This window comes from Thermobia domestica, chromosome 4 (assembly GCF_964235325.1).
Source record: "Thermobia domestica chromosome 4, izTheDome1.hap1.1, whole genome shotgun sequence".
Taxonomy (NCBI): domain Eukaryota; kingdom Metazoa; phylum Arthropoda; class Insecta; order Zygentoma; family Lepismatidae; genus Thermobia; species Thermobia domestica.
This window is the reverse complement of record NC_137457.1, coordinates 312,695,136-312,716,518: the sequence shown is the minus strand read 5'-3', so window position 1 is coordinate 312,716,518 and position 21,383 is coordinate 312,695,136. Positions and strand designations below refer to the sequence as shown.

Genomic DNA, 21,383 nt, shown 5'->3' with positions numbered 1-21,383 from the left:
TGAGATTGAAGCTCGATTTTCTATTCTATACAAAGGACTACCATTTTTCCTCTGCAAGTGTGTTTGCTTTATATTTCACTAACAGATTACTAGTGAAAGAAAAAAACAGACCCAACGAGATTATATTTGTAGTTTTTAGGACTTTCTGAGTGCGAGTGCATTTTCCCTCCCCTTTGTTGTTCATGATGGGGTAGCATACTTTAAATCATGGCTTTTAAGATTTGTTCTTTCAGGAGTAGGGGCGGCAAGTATTGTCATTGCTCGGGGCAGCAACTTGCTTAGGGCCTTATCTGCAAACCAGTACCCCTTGCACTAAAGGTACGAGCGCTAACCTCTAGACCAGCACGGAGGACAAAAATACACAAATAAAAAGTACTAGATACAACACTAAACTTTAGTACCTTTTATTTAATCAAATACAATTATTAGTTTAACGTCCCACGATTATGCCATTTAGGCTGAAGGAGATTGATGGTTAGTGAAAGTGAATGAATTTTGAAATAACGGCTAGAGCAAACAATGTGGGAGGAAACAAATGAACTCCGAGAAAACTTACCAATACGATACTGTCTACTACAAACTCGTATGACCGGGATTGAACCAGAGACCCTTCGCAGCAAAGGTAAGCGCTCTACCAGAGATGGCGTGGACAATGAAAACCTATGATCCGCTGACCCACCATCGACCATGACCCACTCTGATCCACCACTCACAAAACCCATCGTCATCAACTCTGACCCATGATCCACGCTCTCTTCTCCACTGACTAAAACAAGGATGTGAAATCATCACTAAAGCGGAGTTTGAATTTCGACGGTCAATCGCTCAATCACCGCTCTGTTACAATACCGGTGGATCTGACCTTTACGATGTAAAATGGTAAAATGTTTGTCATTGGTTATATTAAGATGAATTTCAATTTAATTATCATATAAAATTATTTCCTTATTGAATTATAGATACTTTTCTGTGAAAATTAGGATGAAAACATTGGCTCTCGCACTTACTTCGCCAGATTCCACCATCGGTCACAAAGGACTGTTTACCAATCTCGAATCAGTAGATAAATTGTATATCAGTAGACGTACTAACGTGCAGAAGTATATGCAGACATTTAATACATCCGAATAGATGTTTTTATTTATTTATTTATTTATTTATTTATTTATTTATTTATTACAAACCATTTTCAAAAAGTTGCTTTAGTGTTCAGAAGCTTTACGGAAAACCTGTATTTAGCCTCGATACTGAAACGGAAGTTACTTTATTCAGTCATTAAATGCGGTAACTGTCTACTAATAACATTTCTAATAAGCAAATGCTGTAAAGGTTTGTAAGTCATCATACCGAGTAGAGATGACAGTTGAAATATTACCGCAACTTCATACCAGAAATCTAGCCTATAAACAAAAAAAAAGAAAAAAAATCATACATCATTATTCTGTTTTGATAAATTACCGAACAAACTTCGATTTATCAAACAAGAAAGCCATACAAAACACCAGAAACAATGCAAAGAAATGAGAAATTATTACGTAGTATTTAGCTTATAGGTAACAAAGTAAATATCTACTTTATATGATTGGAGTCATCATTACAATCTATATTATAAAAGAGAACGTACAAATCCTTTGTTCCCTCATCACGCTAATACGGCTGAACCAATTTCTTTTATTTTTGGGGGGTTATTAGGATTTGGACCCTAGATGGTTTTTATCATATCACTTTAATTTTTAATTACCAGTGTCTTGAGATAATTGACCATTCAAGTGTCCATAACGTACAAATCCTTTGTTAGTTCATCATAGGTATAAAAATAAACGTATTTATATGCAACCCGCATGACCGTGTCACTCGGCGGGTTAACATAAATGACAGGCGCTATAATGTTAACATTTACTGCAATTTGAAAGCGAAAAAGTAAAAATTATCTAAGTAACAAAGTTTATTGCGTTCCGGGGTGACCGCAGCGAAGCGGGGCGGGTTAACATAAATGACAGGCGATATAATGTTAACATTTACTGCAATCTTCTATGGTTTTTATCATATCACTTGAAAGCGAAAAAGTAAAAATTATCTAAGTAACAACGTTTATTGCGTTCCGGGGTGACCGCAGCGAAGCGGGGTGAACGCTGCTAGTAATTTATAAAATAGAACATAATTGTGCTATAAGTATTAATTTTATCTATTAGCACTGTAATCTTGTCCCAAGAATTGTGGTAAAATTCTATTATTTCTTCTGGTATTATCTATTGTCATCTTGCTATCAAGAAAAAAAAAGGAGAAATATTGGGTTTTGTTTTTTTGCCGTATTGGCACGCAATATTCTATTTAGTGATTCATTATTCAACGAGACGTCTATCGAATGAGTGTCTATATTAACGTGCTTCCGGAAAAGATTTTGCCACGTATATGCTTTGACATTGACCTATTTTTAAATATACGACGAGTATGTAGCTTACCTTCCAAAGTAAACACTCCTTTGCGTTTCATTTACACAGACAAACGTTTCTTTTAATGTGATTGGACCATCAAAAGATAAATCATTAGTTTTTCTTTCCTGAATCCACAAATAAAATTGCATTTCTCTGGAGTTTTTGACAGTTTCATACAAAGACCATTGTGACAACGCGCCCGAACTCGTGATTTTCATTTTATCATTTTACTTTGAGAACTAAAAAAAAAAACAATTACCTAAGATAATTAATCATCAAAATGTCCATAGAATTATGATAACCCGAGATAATTCACCAGCAATGTGTTATGTAGAATTATCATAACCTGAGATAATTAACCATCGAAATGTCTATAGAATTATCATCAGCTGAGATAGTTGACCACCGAAGTATCCGTAGAATTATCATCACGTGGGACAGTTGACCACAGAAGTATCCACAAAACTAAAGTTGACCATCAAAGTATTTATAGAATTATCATCACCTGAGATAGTTGACCACCGAAGTATCCAAAGAACTATCACTTGAGATAGTTAACCTTAAAATATTTATAGAATTATTACCACTTGAGATATTTGACCACTGAAGTATCCGTAGAGTTATCATTACCTGAGATAGCTGATCACCGAAGTATCCATAGAACTATCACCTGGGATAGGTGACCATCAAAGTAGTCACAAAATTATCACTACCTGAGATAACTGATCACCAAAGTATCCGTAGAATTAGCATCACCTGAGATACTTGACCACAGAAGTATCCATAGAACTATCAACTGAGATAGTTAACTATCAAAGTATACATAGAATTAGCATCACCTGAGATAGTTGATCATTGAAGTATTCATAGAACTATCATCTGAGATAGTTGACCATCAAAGTAGTCACAGAATTATCACCACCTGAGATAACTGTTCATCAAAGTATCCGTAGAATTATTATCATCTGAAATAGTGGGTCACTGGAGTATCCATAGAACTATCACCTGAGATAGTTGACCACCAAAGTATCTGTAGAATTATCGTCACTTGAGATAGTTGACTACCGAAGTATCCATAGAAATATCACCTGAGATAGTTGACCATCAAAGTATTCATAGAATTATCATAATCTGAGCTATTTTACCATCAAAGTAACGATAAAATCATCGTCATGTTAGCTACTTGACCACTAAAGTATCTAGATGAAAGTAGTAGTGGCCCGCGTATGCGCGAATGACTCATCCTCACTCTCTTTCATGACCAGGGTGAAAGGTCAATGACCTGGCCCGGGGTCAATGACCTAGGGGTACCTAGGACCACCCCCTCTAAATTTTGGCAGGGGTACCTTGGCCCACCCCCTAAATTTTGGCAGGGGTACATAGGACCACCCCCCTTAAATTTTGGAAATTGCCAAATCTAAAAATTTGGTATGGTAGCCTAGGACCATAGTATGTACCTCTATCAGTATTGGGGGTCTATGTCGTTCCCTTTTATGGGTAAAAAATTGCCAAAAATTCAAATTTCGGGGGTTTTTGACCTAATTTATCCCCTTGGATGAGGTATTATTATCCTATATAGTTATATGGGCGTATACAGGGGTCCATTACCTTTCATAACATATGGGTATATTAATGCACCCCTTGAAAAATTTGGGAGGGGTACGTTGGCCCACCCCTTAAATTTTGGAAATTGCCCAATTTAAACATTGGGTATTATAGTACAGGACCCTAATATGTATCATGATAAATTTGGGTGGTCCACCTCATTCCCTTCTAGGGGTACAAAATTGCCAAAATATAAACGTAAGCAATACGTTGTACCACGTGTTTGGTCTTTTGGCCCAATTTGTCCTCTTGGATGAGGTCCTATTACCTTATATGGTTATATGGTCATGTATAGGGGTCCATTACCTATCATAAGACATGGGTATATTAATGCACCCCTTGAAAAATTTGGGAGGGGTACTTTGGCCCACCCCTTAAATTTTGGAAATTGACCAATTTCAACATTGGGTATTATAGTATAGGACCCTAATATGCATTATGATAAATTTGGGTGGTCCACCTCATTCCCTTCTAGGGGTACAAAATTGCCAAAATATAAACGTAAGCAATACGTTATATCACGTGTTTGGTTTTCGGCCTAATTTATGTGCTTGGATGAGGTCCTATTACCTTATATAGTTATATGATCATGTATAGGGGTTTATTACCTATCATAAGACATAGGTACATTTGTGCACCCCGGGAGGGGTACAATGGTCCACCCCTTAAATTTTGGAAATTGACCAATTTAAACATTTGGTATTATAGTACAAGACCCTAATATGTATTATGATAAATTTGGGTGGTCCACCTCGTTCCCTTCTAGGGGTACAAAATTGCCAAAAATATAAACGTAAGCAATACGTTATACCACGTGTTTGGTTTTTGGTCGATTTTATTCCCTTTGATGGGGTGTTATTACCTTATATGTTTACATGAGCGTATACAGGAGTCTATTACCTTTCATAAGACATGGGTATATTGATGCACCCCTTTAAATTTTGGGAGGGGTACCTTGGCCCAACCCTTTAATTTTGGAAATTGCTTAATTTCAACATGTGGTGTCATAGTACTGGATACTAATATGTATCATGATAAATTTGGGTGGTCCACCTCGTTCCCTTTTAGGGGTACCAAATTGCCAAAATATAAACGTAAGCAATACGTTATACCACGTGTTTGATTTTTGACCTAATTTATCTCCTTGATGAGGTCCTATTACATCATATAGTTATATGGTCATATAGGGGTCCATTCCCTATCATAAGACATAGGTACATTGATGCACCCCGGGAGGGGTACAATGGCCCACCCCTTTAATTTGGAAATTGCTCAATTAAACATTTGGTATTACAGTATAAGACCCTAATATGGATCACTATAAATTTGGGTGGTCCACCTCGTTCCCTTTTAGGGGTACAAAATTGAAAAAATATAAACGTAAGCATTACGTTGTACCACGTGTTTGGTTTTTGACCTAATTTATTCCTTTGGATGAGGTCCTATTACCTTATATGGTTATATGGTCATGTATATGGGTCCTCGCTATCATAGTACATGACCTCAATATGTATCATGATAAATTTGGGTGGTCCATCTTGTTCCCTTTCATGGGTAAAAATTGCTAAAATATAAACATAAGCAATATGTTGTACCATGTGTTTGGTTTTTGGCCCAATTTCTTCCCTTTGATGAGGTTTTATTACCTTATATGGTTATATGGTCATGTATATAGGTTCATTTCCTATCATAAGATATGGGTACATTGATGCATCCTTTAAAAATTTTGGGAGGGGTATCTTGGCTCATCCACTCGGTTTTAGAAATTGTTTAATATAAGCATTTGGTATCATAGTACAGGTCTCCAATATGTACCACTATAAATTTGGATGGTCCACATCGTTCCCTTTTCATAGGTAAAGAACTACCAAAAATCAAATTTCGGAGGTTATTGACCCCTATTTAGCATGTTATATGGTTTATTACCTTTATATGTTTATGTTCCCTTTTAAATTTGGGAATTATCAAATAACAAAATTCGGTAAACGCTTTTTAAGACCCCATTGTAGATGTTGATGTTCCTCTTATGGCCAAATATTCAAAATGTAAATATTATTGACCGGCTTTATTATTGAATAAGTACAGGATTTATTACTTTTTTCATAAGACACAGGTGTATTTGTGTACCAATCTTAAATTTTGGAAGGGGTACATTTCTTATTGTCGTATCAATAATTGGTAATTGTTCATTGGGTAAATCATTACGATCACGTGATCGGTTATTGACCTATGATGGGATTAGGAGTCCAGGACATTGGTACATTGAAACTTTGTAGGATAATTTGAGAATGCGTCATTGGTTTTGATTATTCCCGCCAAATATAAACGTAAGCAAGACGTTGTACCACGTGATTGTCCTTGATGAGGTAGTGTACAGGGATTCATTTCCTTTGTTGTGGTACTTCTTAAGTTTGAGTACACACACACTTCTAGAAAACAGTTGGTTCTACTCAGGTAAACAATTGACGGACATTATTGACCTTATTGAACATATAATGATATGATTAACTCTAAGACTTAGGTATATCAAGAGAAGTATTCTTTAAATTTGGGAATGGTGATAAACAGAATTTTAACATGAGGTGCGAAATTTGAAACAATACATTGAACTTTAGTCACAGCTCATAGTTTAAGATCATTGGTGGTGATTGATTTGAAATCTGATAGCTAACCTTATTGAATCTTATGACTCATAGACGAAAGGCAATACATGCTACAACAGTTTAAAATTTAATCATAAGGTGATGTAATCTGACACTAGCAAAGTTATTGTGTATGCAATTTGATTGGATGATCACTATCTTTCCTGCAATCTGATTGGTTGATCACTATCTTTCGTGCAATCTGATTGGTTGATGATTTTCAAATCTTTGCTGTATTCAGTTTTAAGTTTAACATTTAAAAATCTTGGTTTCGTTCAACATTTTGCACTCACTGATAAATATGATCAAAACCGTTTATTTGTTAATCGAATAGTTAAAAACCGGTTAAAGTTTGACGGTTAACCGTGAAACGTAAAATTTTTTGCTTGAAACTTTTTGTTTAAAAATTCTTGCTTTCAAATTTTTGTTTGATTTTTTTGTTTCAAAATTTTGTTTGACATTTTTCGTTTCCAAATTTTTTGTTTCAAAATTTTTTGTTTAAAAATTTTTCGTTTGAAATTTTTTGTTTGAAAATTTTTGTTCGAAAATTTTGTGAAATTTTTTGTTTCAAAATTTTGTTTGAAATTTTTTTTCGCTTCAAAATTTTGTTTGAATTTTTTTCGTTTGAATTTTTTTCGTTTCAAAATTTTGTTTCAAAGATTTTTTGTTCTAAATTTTTGTTTCAAAGTTTGGTTTGACATTTTTAAAAGTTTGTGCACTCATTAGTAAAGAACCGGAACTGTTTAGAGCAAAAACCTCTGGCAACATGTGGTGCAATAGTACATGTCAGAACATGATAATGCAACGTCATCAGTTTTGCATCATATATAAGTATCGTTCGAGTTAGTATTCATGATAACATCATCATGGCTACTTGTCTGCAGTTTCTAAACACACGTGATGTGATGAAATCATTTACCAAGATTACTGATTTACAACAGAATGTACCTTATAGAATCTTAGCTAGCCAAATGATCCCTACAAAGTTTGGATTAAGAATCGTAGTGAAGCTTGAAAATGATAAGAATATAATTTTACCAACAAGATATTTACCCATGGAAGCATCAAAACAAGAAGAACTACTGCGTTTCTTAAATACTGGATCTGTATCTTTATGTTACAAAGGATTCTTGGGTCGAAGTCATCAACTTGAATTTAGTACACAGCAATTGTGATGAAATCATGAATCAGCACATTTCTTTCCAATGACGTCAGCTGTAGTTGTATGAATTTGGTTGGTCGGCATGACGTCAGCAACTGTGATGAAATCATAAATTCAAACGTCAGCACATTCCTTTCCAATGACGTCAGCAATAACTATAAACCAGCAAATACAGTGTCATCCCACGAAATCATTTGAGCAAGTGCTTTTGAGGAGGAAAGATGTGTACTTCTAACGATAAAGAGTTCATCTTCGCAAGCTATTATCCAATAAATATATTTCAAACAAAACATGTGATGATTGGTATCAGTGCTAGAACATTTGAACCTGTGATTCGATTGGGCAAAGCAGAACAATTTGGTGTACAACTGACCTGTGAAGAATGGCAAATATTATGTTCACGAATCGACCAAATGAACGATTATTTTCATGATGAGCTAAATGTGACCATAGTCAAATCATTAGGCTCAAATCATGAAGTGGTGCTGCGTACAGTCCTCGAAGAGAAGATGGTGCTGTTACGTAAAAAGAGTACATTTCATGTCCCTCGCAACATGGTGTATCTAACACAAACAGAATGGAACAAATTCATCAGCGTATTCCAGTGTGTGAAACATGCAGTGGAAGTGTGCAACAAAACTAGTATATTCCTGAAAAAGTACTATTTTGAAAAATGTGTTATGCATATTGTACAACATGTATCTAGATATTGTGATGGTTGTCAACATCGTTCGTGGGTGCATAATTGTATTGATAAACAGTTTATTTGTGATCAAATGGACATTGAGTTTCCACCAATTGATATCGCAATAGACCTTAAAAGACTTCAATTGGAATTAAAATTATATGCTAAAGACAAACTAGTGCAAGAAGTTCAAAATACATTGTATCGACAATATCCAGATCATATATCTGGTATGGATGTATGTGGAGTGTAATAAAATGATCCATTTTAATGAATTGTGTTTTTTCATTTCAAGTACAACCCCAGGTTCTGACGTGTACTATTGCACCACAATGTTGTCAAAGGTTTTTGTTCTAAACAGTTCAGGTTCTTTACTAATGAGTGCACAAACTTTTAAAAATGTCAAACCAAACTTTGAAACAAAAATTTAGAACAAAAAATCTTTGAAGCAAAATTTTGAAACGAAAAAAATTCAAACGAAAAAAATTCAAACAAAATTTTGAAGCGAAAAAAAATTTCAAACAAAATTTTGAAACAAAAAATTTCACAAAATTTTCGAACAAAAATTTTCAAACAAAAAATTTCAAACGAAAAATTTTTAAACAAAAAATTTTGAAACAAAAAATTTGGAAACGAAAAATGTCAAACAAAATTTTGAAACAAAAAAATCAAACAAAAATTTGAAAGCAAGAATTTTTAAACAAAAAGTTTCAAGCAAAAAATTTTACGTTTCACGGTTAACCGTCAAACTTTAACCGGTTTTTAACTATTCGATTAACAAATAAACGGTTTTGATCATATTTATCAGTGAGTGCAAAATGTTGAACGAAACCAAGATTTTTAAATGTTAAACTTAAAACTGAATACAGCAAAGATTTGAAAATCATCAACCAATCAGATTGCACGAAAGATAGTGATCAACCAATCAGATTGCAGGAAAGATAGTGATCATCCAATCAAATTGCATACACAATAACTTTGCTAGTGTCAGATTACATCACCTTATGATTAAATTTTAAACTGTTGTAGCATGTATTGCCTTTCGTCTATGAGTCATAAGATTCAATAAGGTTAGCTATCAGATTTCAAATCAATCACCACCAATGATCTTAAACTATGAGCTGTGACTAAAGTTCAATGTATTGTTTCAAATTTCGCACCTCATGTTAAAATTCTGTTTATCACCATTCCCAAATTTAAAGAATACTTCTCTTGATATACCTAAGTCTTAGAGTTAATCATATCATTATATGTTCAATAAGGTCAATAATGTCCGTCAATTGTTTACCTGAGTAGAACCAACTGTTTTCTAGAAGTGTGTGTGTACTCAAACTTAAGAAGTACCACAACAAAGGAAATGAATCCCTGTACACTACCTCATCAAGGACAATCACGTGGTACAACGTCTTGCTTACGTTTATATTTGGCGGGAATAATCAAAACCAATGACGCATTCTCAAATTATCCTACAAAGTTTCAATGTACCAATGTCCTGGACTCCTAATCCCATCATAGGTCAATAACCGATCACGTGATCGTAATGATTTACCCAATGAACAATTACCAATTATTGATACGACAATAAGAAATGTACCCCTTCCAAAATTTAAGATTGGTACACAAATACACCTGTGTCTTATGAAAAAAGTAATAAATCCTGTACTTATTCAATAATAAAGCCGGTCAATAATATTTACATTTTGAATATTTGGCCATAAGAGGAACATCAACATCTACAATGGGGTCTTAAAAAGCGTTTACCGAATTTTGTTATTTGATAATTCCCAAATTTAAAAGGGAACATAAACATATAAAGGTAATAAACCATATAACATGCTAAATAGGGGTCAATAACCTCCGAAATTTGATTTTTGGTAGTTCTTTACCTATGAAAAGGGAACGATGTGGACCATCCAAATTTATAGTGGTACATATTGGAGACCTGTACTATGATACCAAATGCTTATATTAAACAATTTCTAAAACCGAGTGGATGAGCCAAGATACCCCTCCCAAAATTTTTAAAGGATGCATCAATGTACCCATATCTTATGATAGGAAATGAACCTATATACATGACCATATAACCATATAAGGTAATAAAACCTCATCAAAGGGAAGAAATTGGGCCAAAAACCAAACACATGGTACAACATATTGCTTATGTTTATATTTTAGCAATTTTTACCCATGAAAGGGAACAAGATGGACCACCCAAATTTATCATGATACATATTGAGGTCATGTACTATGATAGCGAGGACCCATATACATGACCATATAACCATATAAGGTAATAGGACCTCATCCAAAGGAATAAATTAGGTCAAAAACCAAACACGTGGTACAACGTAATGCTTACGTTTATATTTTTTCAATTTTGTACCCCTAAAAGGGAACGAGGTGGACCACCCAAATTTATAGTGATCCATATTAGGGTCTTATACTGTAATACCAAATGTTTAATTGAGCAATTTCCAAATTAAAGGGGTGGGCCATTGTACCCCTCCCGGGGTGCATCAATGTACCTATGTCTTATGATAGGGAATGGACCCCTATATGACCATATAACTATATGATGTAATAGGACCTCATCAAGGAGATAAATTAGGTCAAAAATCAAACACGTGGTATAACGTATTGCTTACGTTTATATTTTGGCAATTTGGTACCCCTAAAAGGGAACGAGGTGGACCACCCAAATTTATCATGATACATATTAGTATCCAGTACTATGACACCACATGTTGAAATTAAGCAATTTCCAAAATTAAAGGGTTGGGCCAAGGTACCCCTCCCAAAATTTAAAGGGGTGCATCAATATACCCATGTCTTATGAAAGGTAATAGACTCCTGTATACGCTCATGTAAACATATAAGGTAATAACACCCCATCAAAGGGAATAAAATCGACCAAAAACCAAACACGTGGTATAACGTATTGCTTACGTTTATATTTTTGGCAATTTTGTACCCCTAGAAGGGAACGAGGTGGACCACCCAAATTTATCATAATACATATTAGGGTCTTGTACTATAATACCAAATGTTTAAATTGGTCAATTTCCAAAATTTAAGGGGTGGACCATTGTACCCCTCCCGGGGTGCACAAATGTACCTATGTCTTATGATAGGTAATAAACCCCTATACATGATCATATAACTATATAAGGTAATAGGACCTCATCCAAGCACATAAATTAGGCCGAAAACCAAACACGTGATATAACGTATTGCTTACGTTTATATTTTGGCAATTTTGTACCCCTAGAAGGGAATGAGGTGGACCACCCAAATTTATCATAATGCATATTAGGGTCCTATACTATAATACCCAATGTTGAAATTGGTCAATTTCCAAAATTTAAGGGGTGGGCCAAAGTACCCCTCCCAAATTTTTCAAGGGGTGCATTAATATACCCATGTCTTATGATAGGTAATGGACCCCTATACATGACCATATAACCATATAAGGTAATAGGACCTCATCCAAGAGGACAAATTGGGCCAAAAGACCAAACACGTGGTACAACGTATTGCTTACGTTTATATTTTGGCAATTTTGTACCCCTAGAAGGGAATGAGGTGGACCACCCAAATTTATCATGATACATATTAGGGTCCTGTACTATAATACCCAATGTTTAAATTGGGCAATTTCCAAAATTTAAGGGGTGGGCCAACGTACCCCTCCCAAATTTTTCAAGGGGTGCATTAATATACCCATATGTTATGAAAGGTAATGGACCCCTGTATACGCCCATATAACTATATAGGATAATAATACCTCATCCAAGGGGATAAATTAGGTCAAAAACCCCCGAAATTTGAATTTTTGGCAATTTTTTACCCATAAAAGGGAACGACATAGACCCCCAATACTGATAGAGGTACATACTATGGTCCTAGGCTACCATACCAAATTTTTAGATTTGGCAATTTCCAAAATTTAAGGGGGGTGGTCCTATGTACCCCTGCCAAAATTTAGGGGGTGGGCCAAGGTACCCCTGCCAAAATTTAGAGGGGGTGGTCCTAGGTACCCCTAGGTCATTGACCCCGGGCCAGGTCATTGACCTTTCACCCTGGTCATGAAAGAGAGTGAGGATGAGTCATTCGCGCATACGCGGGCCACTACTACTATGAATTTCATCATCTCAGACAATTGACTGCTAAAGTGTCCATAAAATTGTCTTCACCTGAGACAATTGACTACCAAAGTGTTGAAAGAATTATCATCGCCTGAGGTAAATCACCACCAAAGTATCGATAGAATTATCATAACTAAATAATGGTCATCAAGTGTTCATTGAATTATTCTTACCTAACGTATCTGACCAAAGTGTTCATTGAATTATCATTACCTTAGACAATTGACTGCCAAAGCGTCCTTTGAATTATCATCACCTGAGATAATTGAGCACGAAAGTGTTCATGGAGATAATTGATCAGGGAAGTATCCATTGAATTATCATTAACTGAGATGGTTGGCTACAAAAGTGCTCAACCAATGGTTCAATGGTACAAGCATGTTTTACATTCTTTCCATTAACTTACAATGGTTCAACCATATTTTAATCCTTTCCTTTAATTTGCAATGGTTCAATCATATTTTACATTCTTTCCTTTAACTTACAATGGTTCAACCATGTCCTCAAATCTCGCAACCATAGTTTAACTCACTTACCAACGCCATATAATGAGGAAATTTTTCACAGTTACATAAGTTGGCTGACAATACAATATCCCATTGCAACTTTCATATGTTTCTATATATTTATATGCTTTTTAAAGTTAGATCTCTTGTTGGATTTTAAAGATTGATACCAGCCTAACTCTTGCATAAAGTTGGTTGTCATCACAACTTCGAACAAAATTTCAGATTTTACAATATTTCGTAGCACATAAAAATATTTTTTTAAAACAAGTATGCTTTCTTTTACTACCTCAGCTTACCTACTAACTAACAAACTACCTTTAACTTGTTAGTAAAACAAAGTAACTTCCAAAATTAAACAAATCATACCAAATTTAAAGAAAATAATTGTACCTAAAAAGAAAAGCATGGGGAGCGCTCTCATATACAATTACTTGATTTACATGAGAATTGAAGAATTTATAAATTGATTGTATATGAGAACGTTCCCCATGCTTTTGGTTTTTGTCACGCATAAGTAGATTTTCTAGAAGAATATTTATGCATGACTAAAATAAAAGCATGGGGAGCGCTCTCATATACAATTACTTGATTTACATGAGAATTGAAGAATTTACAAATTGATTGTATATGAGAGCGCTCCCCATGCTTTTGGTTTTTGTCATGCATAAGTAGATTTTGTAGAAGAATATTTATGCACGACTAAAAAGAAAAGCATGGGGAGCGCTCTCATATACAATTACTTGATTTACAAGAGAATTGAAAAATTTATAAATTGATTGTATATGAGAGCGCTCCACATGCTTTTGGTTTTTGTCACGCATAAGTAGATTTTCTAGAAGAATATTTATGCATGACTAAAATAAGAGCATGGGGAGCGCTCTCATATACTATTAATTTATTTACATGAGAATTGAAGAATTTATAAATTGATTGTATATGAGAGCGCTCCCCATGCTTTTGGTTTTTGTCATGCTTAAGTAGATTTTCTAGAAGAATATTTATGCATGACTAAAAAGAAAAACATGGGGAGCGCTCTCATATACAATTACTTGATTTACATGACAATTGAAGAATTTATAAATTGATTATATATGAGAACGCTCTCCATGCTTTTGGTTTTGGTCATGCATAAGTAGATTTTCTAGAAGAATATTTATGCATGACTAAAAAGAAAAACATGGGGAGCGCTCTCATATACAATTACTTAACTTACATGAGAATTGAAGAATTTATAAATTGATTATATATGAGAACGCTCTCCATGCTTTTGGTTTTGGTCATGCATAAGTAGATTTTCTAGAAGAATATTTATGCATGACTAAAAAGAAAAACATGGGGAGCGCTCTCATATACAATTACTTGATTTACATGACAATTGAAGAATTTATAAATTGATTATATATGAGAACGCTCTCCATGCTTTTGGTTTTGGTCATGCATAAGTAGATTTTCTAGAAGAATATTTATGCATGACTAAAAAGAAAAACATGGGGAGCGCTCTCATATACAATTACTTAACTTACATGAGAATTGAAGAATTTATAAATTGATTATATATGAGAACGCTCTCCATGCTTTTGGTTTTGGTCATGCATAAGTAGATTTTCTAGAAGAATATTTATGCATGACTAAAAAGAAAAACATGGGGAGCACTCTCATATACAATTACTTAACTTACATGAGAATTGAAGAATTTATAAATTGATTATATATGAGAACGCTCTCCATGCTTTTGGTTTTGGTCATGCATAAGTAGATTTTCTAGAAGAATATTTATGCATGACTAAAAAGAAAAACATGGAGAGCGCTCTCATATACAATTACTTGATTTACATGAGAAATTAAGAATTTGTAAATTGATTTTATGAGGGCGCTCCCCATGTTTTTCATTTTAGTCATGCATAAATACAATTGTCTTTTATTATTTACGTATGCCAAAGAAAAACAGTTGGAGCGCTCTTACATGAGGATTGAAGAATTTATAAACGATTAGTTTTAGTTTGTTTGTTAAAATGTTTTCTTAACAGAAAGAATGTTCTTTTAAATATTTAATTTAAAAGAAGTAATCCAATGTTCTAAAATTTTCAGTTTCTGATTCTTTGTTTGGTATCTTTAAAACTGGTGCAATTCTCTTAATGAAATGAGGTATATTTACTTTTTTTCGGATTTAAGAAAATGATTTATCTAAATTTTAACTTTGAAAATAGTCGATAGGTGGGGCTAATTTGAGGAAACCATTAATTGAAGGGCACTAGTAGTTTTCGTGTAATGGGGCGAAAACATTTGACATTACACAATAAATCATGTCCTAAAACATTGTGTTAAGTAACTTCACCAGTCATCTTGCTTATCCACCAGAGATCAATGTTGGAAATTGGTATTATAAAGTTAATTACATTTTTTTGAAAAATGTTTTAATACATTAATTATAGTTATAATATCTTGTATTCTTTTCCAGGAAGTGCAATCCCGGTGCGATTTTCAGTGAGTGTGAAAAACATACCGGATATCAACGAACTGAAGCAGGTTAGTTTAAGGAAAAATCAATTCATTTAATTGTAAGAAATTTATATTTCTTTTAAAAAAATATAAAGTTAAGCTATATTTTAAAAAATAATGTATTTTATTAATAATATTTGAAGTGGAATAAACAACTACAATTCCATATACAGTAGTGAAGAAAAGTTTCCTTATAATTGTATTTCTAAGCTAAAATTCATTACAACAAAAAAATACACGTTTTGCATAGCAAGAATGAGTGGAAGTCTGATAAAGACACAGCTATTATGTTGAAATTGTTATGTGATTGTCTTTTGTTTTATATATTATCACATAGCCTTGCTCAGTGTGTTTTTGTGTTTAGTTTGACAATATAAAAACAAGGGCTGGTAGAATAGTTATAGGACAAATTGTATTGCATATGAACATTTTAAAAAGCAAAGAGGAAAACAATCTGTAATGACCTTCTCGTAACAGCTGATCTGAATTAATTCACAATTTTCTCAGTAGTCGTCGCTGTAATCGATTTTCAATTGGTATGAAATTCTCAAATTTTAAATAAAATGAATTTCATATTTTCTTACAAATGCATGTGTTTAGTTGTTTACATGCATAGTTTATGAAATATTAAATCGTTGTTTTTTTTATACATGCAATGTCAAGATACATATCAAATCTAAATTACAATAACAGCCTTGCATGCTTTCTACACATTTTGCAACTTATATCACTAACTTACTCTAATATTGGTCCATACATAAATAGAAACTACGTATTATTCTATAATCCATATGTCATTACTTGAAATTAAACAGAAATATTATCAAAACACAATTTAATTATGTTTTGCGGGTCACTGAGCATGCATCTGTACCAAAATAAAAAATTGGAAGATAATTAGATCTAAATATTTATGGTAATTAATTTTGAAAACACCAGCAAAAAGAATCATTTTAAATAAAAGTATTCATTAAACTGTGCTTCTTCAATTGACATTAATTTGATGTGATTTTGTATGCAACAGTAACTTTCTGTTGAACACAACTGGTTTGAAGATTTTTAAAAAAATCAATACTATAATTTTGAAGTCATTGAATTGGGAAACAAGCTTACATTTTTGCTCGTCAAGAATTTTTTCATCTGCCAAGATATTAATAATTTAAATATTGTACGTAGTGAAACATTGTGCACTACTCGGATATACAGTAGATTTTACTCCATGGAAAGAGGGACTAAAACAAAACTAGCCACAAATCATGTTAGTTGCCTTTTCATTCTCTTAAAATTTCAACTTCTTCTGCCAGTATAAGTAATCTGAAGTATAATTTTGAAACTGCCAAAACGTTATATTTAGCTCTAACTTAATATTGAAGAATCCTCTAAGCCAAAATAAAGATTCAATTTACGGTAATATTCAAGATTCATTAATCAACAAGCAGATTAAACAGGTGGAAAAACCGGCACATTCAAATATCAGAATAATACATGTACAACAAAATCTGTAAATTAAAAACAATGTAATTCAAAATAAAAATCTTAGCAGGCCTACACACAGAGCCTGAAGGACAAGGTATGGCATACAAAATATATATATCAAACCTGTCCGTAATAGGTTACACACACATGTTCGTGATGATACTAAACACACTGCCAACAACGTGAATAATACTGTCACTAAACACACTGCAAGAAGACGCTAGAAATATTAATTTTAGTGGAAATAATGCTAGTTTAGTTACTAGACAACATTTAAAACGTACTAAATTTGTATTTTAACAATGATAAATGAACCAATTGTTTTTGACAAAAATATCCTTAAAAATTTCTAGATAAAGCGACAAAGTGCTACATTGGTAACACTGATAACAAGAGACAAACGACAACCGCCTCACGTTTTCGCGCATGTGTATAAATTTTTGACGTGCAATTATATCATCTCAAACACTGCCCCAGTGATCAAAACATAACATCCTAATCCGTCAAAACTAATGAAAACAAGGCAGTAGATCATTTTGACATGCTATAGTTGCTTACATTTTTTATGTTCATGGCGGACATATCCGTAATGTCAAAAAAATCGACATATTTCCTTATGTCCACCATTAGAAGGCAATTCATTTGTACACATTAAAGTATGTCCAAATTTGAAGACGTGCATTTTTGTGTCGTTTTGAGTCGTTTCAGGCTCTGTGTGTATAAGCGAAAAGCAGCAACAATCAGAGCTTGTCAGAAGCCACAAATTTCTTATGGGAGCCACTGAACAAGTTGTAATAAAAGGGGGTCCGTGATATGAAATATATTGAGGAAATCTGCTCTACGTAGATGTATTATTATAGAATATTTTGATAGCTTTCAATTATTAATAACTAGCGTCATTTACCTGCTTCGCTCGGTTAAAATAAGAAAAATTTGTAATATGTTCTGTTAATCAATTACTTTTACTGTTGCCGAAGTGGTCCCTCATATCGGTCATTTTCGATCATTTATATATATATATATATATATATATATATATATATATATATATATATATATATATATATATATATATATATATATATATATATATATATATATATATATATATATATATATATTCCCCAAGTTGCGGGGCTGAATTCGGTTTTAACCCTTATCCGGGCAACCGGGGCCTCCCAGGCCCAGTAGCTTCATTTTTCAAAAATTTCTCAATAACCATACATATTTCGAAGACATAAAATACTGAATTATTCTATCTTTCGTCGAAGTTAAAATCATGAACATATCGAGTTGGTAAAGCTAATGTTTTTTTTTTTTTTAATTTGAAAATTTTTTCCTGACGTAACCGGGCAACCGGGGCCTAGGAGGCCCCTATAACTTTAGTGAAATTCCTGTCAAATATTAGATCAAATTGTCACATAATTATATATTGAACACGTGACTATTGTAACCTTTAGTCGGAACAGTATGCGGCAACAGACATTGAATTTTGAGTGTTCTGCACTTAAAATATATACTGGGCCTGACAGGCCCCGGTTGCCCGTTTACGTTACAAAAATGTCTGGACCGGATTTGCTATTCTGCTTGGCTTACAAAAGCGTGACACGAAGTTTCGCTACTTGACAAAAATATATACTGGTACATTCTAGACTAGTCTGAACAGTAAGTGACAATAAGCATTGATTTTGTGTATTCTGCACTTAAAATATATACTGGGCCTCACAGTCCCCGGTTGCCCGTTTACGTTACAAAAATGTCTTGCCCGGATAAGGGTTAAACGGCACTGGAAGTGTCGCTGTTCATCTTAGCGACCCCGAAAACTATGGATTCGACACTGATATCGGTCGTTTTCGATTATTTATATATATACCCCTTCCCCTAAGTTGCACCGTCAAAGTGAAATGATAAAAACCATCCTAGGCCCGAACCTCATCTATGTTGAAAAGTTGATCGAGATCGGTAGGGTGGATGAAAAGTTATTAAGCCAGAAATGTAGTCACTTTTATTTTTGTATATACACAGATAAATTACGACATAAAATTAGAGGCATTTTAATTTATGTTACTTTAAAAATATAAGAATACTTTGCCCCAATACGGATATATGTCAAAACATTTTTTTAAATTTAAATTTTAAAAATTTTAACATTTTTAAAATTACTATTTTTAAAATATACTTTCATCATAAAAATCAACAAATAAAAATATACTATAAAAAGTAAAAAACTACCGTAATTCTGTTTTCATCAAGATTAATGCATGACTTAAAAAAATCATGAAAAGCACAAATTCTTCAATTCTCATATAAATCAAGTAATTATATGAGTGTGCTTCCCGTGTTTTCTTCCATAATGTAAAAATAGATTTTTTTTTTTTTAAAAAAAGTAATTTTCTTGAAAACAGAATTATTTAATTCTTCGTTTCATTTAGTAGTAGGGACCCCGTTATATGCAGCCGAGTCAGCAAAAATTTTCTCGATTCTGATTGGCTGAGAGAGGTCACGTGACGTTAGGCCCCGCCCACGCGGGAAATTCAAATTTCCAGGTCACGTGGTATGACGTCATGAGCCACCCTGCGGGGAAATCCCTCACTCTCTTTTATGACCAAGATTTTTGAAATTTGTTCCCTTTTACGGCTAAGATGAATGCTTTGGTACCTCGATTCTGATTGGCTGAGAGAGGTCACGTGACGTTAGGCCCCGCCCACGCGGGAAATTCAAATTTTCAGGTCACGTGGTATGACGTCATGAGTCACCCTGCGGGGAAATCCCTCACCCGGGATTTTTGAAATTCGTTTCCCTTTTACACGGGTAAGATGAGTGATTTGATACCTCATTCTGATTGGTTGACAGAAGTCACGTGATCTTAGACCCAGGGATATTTGAAATTCGTTCCCTTTTATGGGTAACATGAATGCTTAGGTACCACGAAGCTGATTGGCTGACAGAGGTCACGTGATCTTAGGTTGTGTGATATTTGAAATTTGTTCCCTTTTATGGGTAAGATGAGTGCTTTGGTACCTCGATTCTGATTGGCCGACAGAGGTCACATGATCTTAGACCTGCCACACGGTGAACAGATTACATGGGAATACCCCTCACTCATTTGTTTCCTTTTACAGGTAAGATGAATGTTTTGGTACATCAATTTTGATTGGTTGATAGAAGTCACATGATCTTAGCACCCCCCACAGCCCATGAGTGAAATATAGAGCGATATGTCGGTGATCCTGGATTTTAGAATTTAGTTCCCCTTTTTGGTACCTTAAAGTTCCCGTGGAGGGTTCAACCCCATCCTTAAATAACCCTTTTATGGTATCATGATATTGTACTGAAGTTTACATTAAATATTATCATTCTCTTTGGCAGATAAGATGATTACCAGCTTTCTTACCTTGATGGAGATCCTGTCCTTGAATTAGTAGCCTATGTCTCTGGAAGTAACAATGGTGAAAGAGGGGTGTCGCTTGTAGATTTCTTATAACACATTGTTGTGAGTTTAAGCGATTTTTTAAACGCTCAGTAAGCGCTTCATTAATGGAAACAGTGTTGCCAGATTTTTCTTACCTAAACTGCTCCGATTCTTTTCGAAACGGTTCCGCAGAGTGCGGAAAACTCTGAACTCTGAACAAAAAATTTTAAACTAAAAACTTTCGAACTAAATTTTCAAATCAAAAATTTTTCGAACAAAAAATTTTAAAAAAATTTCGAACCAATTTTTAAAAACAAGTTTCGAACTAAAGATGTAAACCACATCTAAAAATTTTCAAATCCAAATTTTTTCGAACTAAATTAAAAATCAAATTTTGGACACTAAAAAAATTCTTTAATTATTTTTTCGAACAAAATCATGTAAACCAAATCTTGAATATATTTTCCACCTTAAATTTTCAAGATTACCATGATTTGAAAATAAGTGTTCAGGGTTTCAAGAAATAAAAACATACATTTTTTTTCAACTTGTTGTATTTTAACGAAAAGTATGTGCTCTTCTCATACATGTTTATTAACATAATAAATACAGGATCTAGTTTAATGAATATGTTGGACGTGTCATCATCTTCGAATGTTGTAGACGTATCCTGTAAAGAAAAAGAAGAAACGACGGATTACTTTAAGAATTTCTTTTTTTTTTTTCCTGAAACAATAAAAAATGAGTCAATATTGATAAGAGAGAAATAAAACTTACTCGTAAATGATGGATCTGTTTAGGCTCATCTTC

The 21,383-nt window shown here is 33.7% G+C and overlaps 1 protein-coding gene across 1 annotated transcript in view; it reads left to right on the top strand.

Annotated features, from left to right (window-relative positions):
- Positions 1-21,383, top strand: part of LOC145683204 (uncharacterized) — a 157,492-nt gene that overhangs the window by 98,262 nt on the left and 37,847 nt on the right. The window contains exon 3 of the mRNA XM_081754564.1: positions 15,645-15,712. Coding sequence (XP_081610690.1) covers positions 15,645-15,712 — 68 coding nt within the window. The remainder of the gene's footprint in view (positions 1-15,644; positions 15,713-21,383) is intronic.